This window comes from Ceratina calcarata, unplaced genomic scaffold (assembly GCF_001652005.2).
Source record: "Ceratina calcarata isolate Rehan_Ccalc_2016 unplaced genomic scaffold, ASM165200v1 scaffold317.2, whole genome shotgun sequence".
Taxonomy (NCBI): domain Eukaryota; kingdom Metazoa; phylum Arthropoda; class Insecta; order Hymenoptera; family Apidae; genus Ceratina; species Ceratina calcarata.
The window spans coordinates 21,100-25,029 of NW_017154323.1; the positions used below are offsets into that span (position 1 = coordinate 21,100).

Here is a 3,930-nt window from a genome sequence, read left to right on the forward strand (position 1 = left end):
TAATTAATTAACAGATTGGAAACTGCGAAAGACAGTTGGCACAGTACGGAGCCAACTATTAGGGAGGCTTTGAAGAAGGCAGCAGAGTCTGCGATTTCTGAGAAACGTGATAACGAAGAAATCAGGAGTATATTGAAAAGCATTGCTGAAACTCAGCTCGAACATGCTTTAAGTAAGTCTTTTTTATTAGAACAAAATAGTATATTGTGCACCAAGAGCTGAAAATGGGGCTTGAAAATGTTTGAGCACGAGTGGTAGTCGAGGGCGCCACAGGCGCCCGAGATGAACACAAGCTGCTCAAATCATCATCCGAGCTTAGAAAGATCCATTCGGCTCGTGTTGCACACCGTATTTTTTATAAAAAGAGCATAAAGAAGACCATCTTTCGTCGTCTACAAAGCGGATCGAGAATATAGTTGGTCGAGTTCTCCACTTGTTACAAACTTCATGGAAGTGCGAATATTTAAAAACAAATTAGAATCAATGTGTATATGTATCTCTATTTTACGGCCCTAGGGCAGGAAAACTGTACTTTTGGTCCACTTTATAGGCGCCAAAAATGGTCTCTTTTACCTTAAAGAAGACATATCGCCCTAAAATAAGTCAGTGACTAGAAATCGTGACTTGAACAGAAACGAGGAAATTTACTATATTAAGTTAAAATCTGAATTGAATCGTTTGAATGTTTACTTGAAACAATAATTGTTGACTACCAAATACAGTTTTACATTCTGCTAATGTAAGCATAATTCTAATTTCAAACGTCAGTCGTGATTGTTGATAAAACTTGGTGCCCGGTTGGAAGTTTGTCAGAAAAGTAGAAAATGAAAGTTGGGGATGGTTCTTCGGCAGAGTTGGACGAGTCGGGGGTGGGCGTGATAGCAGTGACGCGGTCGTGGAAGGGTAGGAAGTGCCCGAAGGCAGCTGCCGCTTTCAAGTCGCTGGTTAACGACCGTCTGCCGTCGGACAACGTGATTAACGTCGAGGTGGAACAGCGGCCGGGGGGGATTAACCCGGACAACAGGTCGCACAAGGGCTACTTGGCTCACCTCTGCCGCTTGGTGGTGAACCGCGTGCAGACGTTGGTAAACGATTCGATCGAGGCTGACCCAGAGATCAAGAGTAAGAAGAAAGTGGTCCAGGAGATCTACGCTGAGAGTTTGATGCATTTAGCGCTGCTCAGGGAAATCGAACCTTGCGGGGATAACGAACACGTACGCAGGATCAAGGAGATTCTTATTGCTGGTACGTTTCATTTTATTGTTTTGTATTTCCAATTGCTCGTATATTTTAAAACCCACACTCGATTATTATTTACTTAAGCATGTTTGCTAAAGACAGAAGTGGGTTTTAGTATTGATCCACCAGGGAGGGATTGGACACTCACATAAAAATGTGCTTAAACCGGAAGTTGCACGTTCAAAACATGAAATGTCGAAATCAATAGGTCATTATCAACTATGTTCACTATCAATACGTCAGTGAAATCATGTGTAAAAACATAAGGTGTGTTCTTGCGCATCCATTTGAACATCCATCTGTACACGGAGACTTCCACTCGTTGGCCATTTTGGATTTCTAACCAATCACGCTTCATATTAAAACAGAGCGAATTTTAAAATCGTAAACATGTCAAAAATTAGGTTCTCGGAGTGTAATATACATGCGTGTTTGAAATAAACAATAGGTCATCGTACTTCCAATATGGCAGATGAGTGGAAGGCGCAAACAGCGACACATTTGAACACGGCGGAAGAACACACCTTATGTTTTTACATCATGAGTGAAATCATGATGTAAAAACGTTTAAAGATTTAGATTAAGTTTACGATTTTAAAATTCGCTCTATTTTAATACAAAGCTTGATTGGTTAGAAATCTAAAATGGCCGACGAATGGAAGCGTCCGTGATTAGTTGTTCAAATGGATGCGCAAAAACACACCTTATGTTTTTACATCATGATTTCACTCATTTCTAACCAATCAAGCTTTATATTAAAATAGAGCGAATTTTAAAATCGTAAACTTATCAAAAACTAAGTTCTCTTGCTGCGATTGCGTTACAGCAGCTGTAATAAACGGCGCAACGGAAGTAACAATAACGAGCATACTACTACTATTCCTATACGACTCCCTGGAGGGTGACTACCTGACGTAATATTTGCATAAAATTATTTCCGCTCTTCGCTTGCCGACAGGTAAATCGCAGAAGCACGGGCCGATATTGATAAAAGGAGGGAAATACTCGGGTAAATCGTCACTGTTGTCGAGGATTTACACGGACGCCTCTTCCTGGTTGGACAGTCCGACGTTCAGGATCGTCCGGCTATGCTCGTCCACTCCACGGTCCGCGTACAGCCTGGAGCTGCTTCGAGTGCTCTGTCAACACGTCGGCTTCCTTTCCGGCCTGTTGGACGGCAATCTACCCAAGGACGCGTCGTTCGACCCGCTTTATCTAAACAATTGGCTCGGCCAGATAATGAGGCGCATCGAGGAGGAGCCGATCAAGGAACAGCTCGTGATACTCATCGACGATCTACACAGATTGCACCCTCTCGACTGCGACATCGTCGCTGCTCTTTCTTGGCTGCCCCTCAACTTACCCCCGGGTATGTTTATTCAACCAGTTTTACACGATTTACACGAAACAAAGTAGAAATAGTCAATTCCACTCTCTTCGAATTTAAATTAAACATTATCATATAATATCATATTGTATCATACTTCACAATAATTATTTAATAATCTAAATTAAACACTATTATATTTTATGTATTTTTTTAAACATATTTTAATGAATATAATTCATTTATACAGGATTTTTATTTGTAGAATTTTATAATCTATGACTAGGTAGAATATTAATTTGGTGGGATGACACTTTGCTCTGGAATCCAAGTCAACGCTCCCGATTCGGAGCTCGCGCCAATCGAGCGCTCTGATTGGTCGGGGTTTTCCATTAATAACTCCTCAACCACGCCTTGGGCAACTTTCTCGCTAAGGAAAATGTTGTTTAAAATCACGTCAGAAACCTCACATTTCAATATCTTACACTAGTTTTGGGACATCCTGTACAGCTTCGAGCGGCTCAGTCGCTTCCGTGCGGCTCAGTCGCTTCCGTGCGGCGACCGGCCGCCAGAGATTAAGTGTCAGTGTGTATTTAGAGAAGAATTGCACAGGATTCTATTGCACACACGTGTTTCTTTTAGAACACAGTTTTATTTCTGCTACTATAATACACAGTTGCTTCAGGAGAAGGTCAAGTGAAACTCTGAACGTTAACAATTAGTTTAATTTATATTGTACATTATATAATATATACAGGGTGTCCCAGAACTAGTGTTAGGCCTTGAAATGGTGTGGAGCCATGGTGATTTTAAACAACTTTTTCCTTTGCAAAAAAGTTGTCCGAGGCGTGGTAGTCGAGTTATTAACAAAAACTCTCGACGAATCAGAGCGCGAGTATACAAGGCGGGCAGGAGCGAGGTAACCGCCTCGTGCGTTGTCGCGCCCGTACGTCGCGCTCGTGACGGGAGCACAAGATGAAAGAAATGTTACATGCAAAAATGAATTAACAAATTGATTAAATGTGAAAGAAAAGAAAGAGATTAGTCGTTAATTACGTTCACTGAACGAATGTAACATACTGAATGAAATAACTAAGAAATTTACAAATTACAGAGTACGTAAAATTATGAAAAATGCGAAAAAAATCAGAGTTGAACTTACTTCTTCGTTGGTCAGTGCACCTGCTCGTAGAAGAACGTCAATGGGTCAATGGGTCGACCTTCGGCACTCGAAGATAGGACACATGGCTCGCAGCAGCTGATGCTTGGAGAAAGTCAATGACCTGCACCCGACGATTTTTTCTTTATCATTACGATCATTGTCACTTTCCCACTGGTAAATTTTCACAAAACAAAAATTGTCA

The 3,930-nt window shown here is 41.3% G+C and overlaps 1 protein-coding gene across 1 annotated transcript in view; it reads left to right on the plus strand.

The window, feature by feature from the left end:
• LOC108624575 (NACHT domain- and WD repeat-containing protein 1-like) overlaps positions 1–3,930 on the plus strand; it is a gene marked incomplete at its 3' end in the record, with an annotated part of 28,446 nt that overhangs the window by 21,093 nt on the left and 3,423 nt on the right. The window contains exons 5-7 of the mRNA XM_026813215.1: positions 15–172; positions 853–1,245; positions 2,198–2,625. Coding sequence (XP_026669016.1) covers positions 15–172; positions 853–1,245; positions 2,198–2,625 — 979 coding nt within the window. The remainder of the gene's footprint in view (positions 1–14; positions 173–852; positions 1,246–2,197; positions 2,626–3,930) is intronic.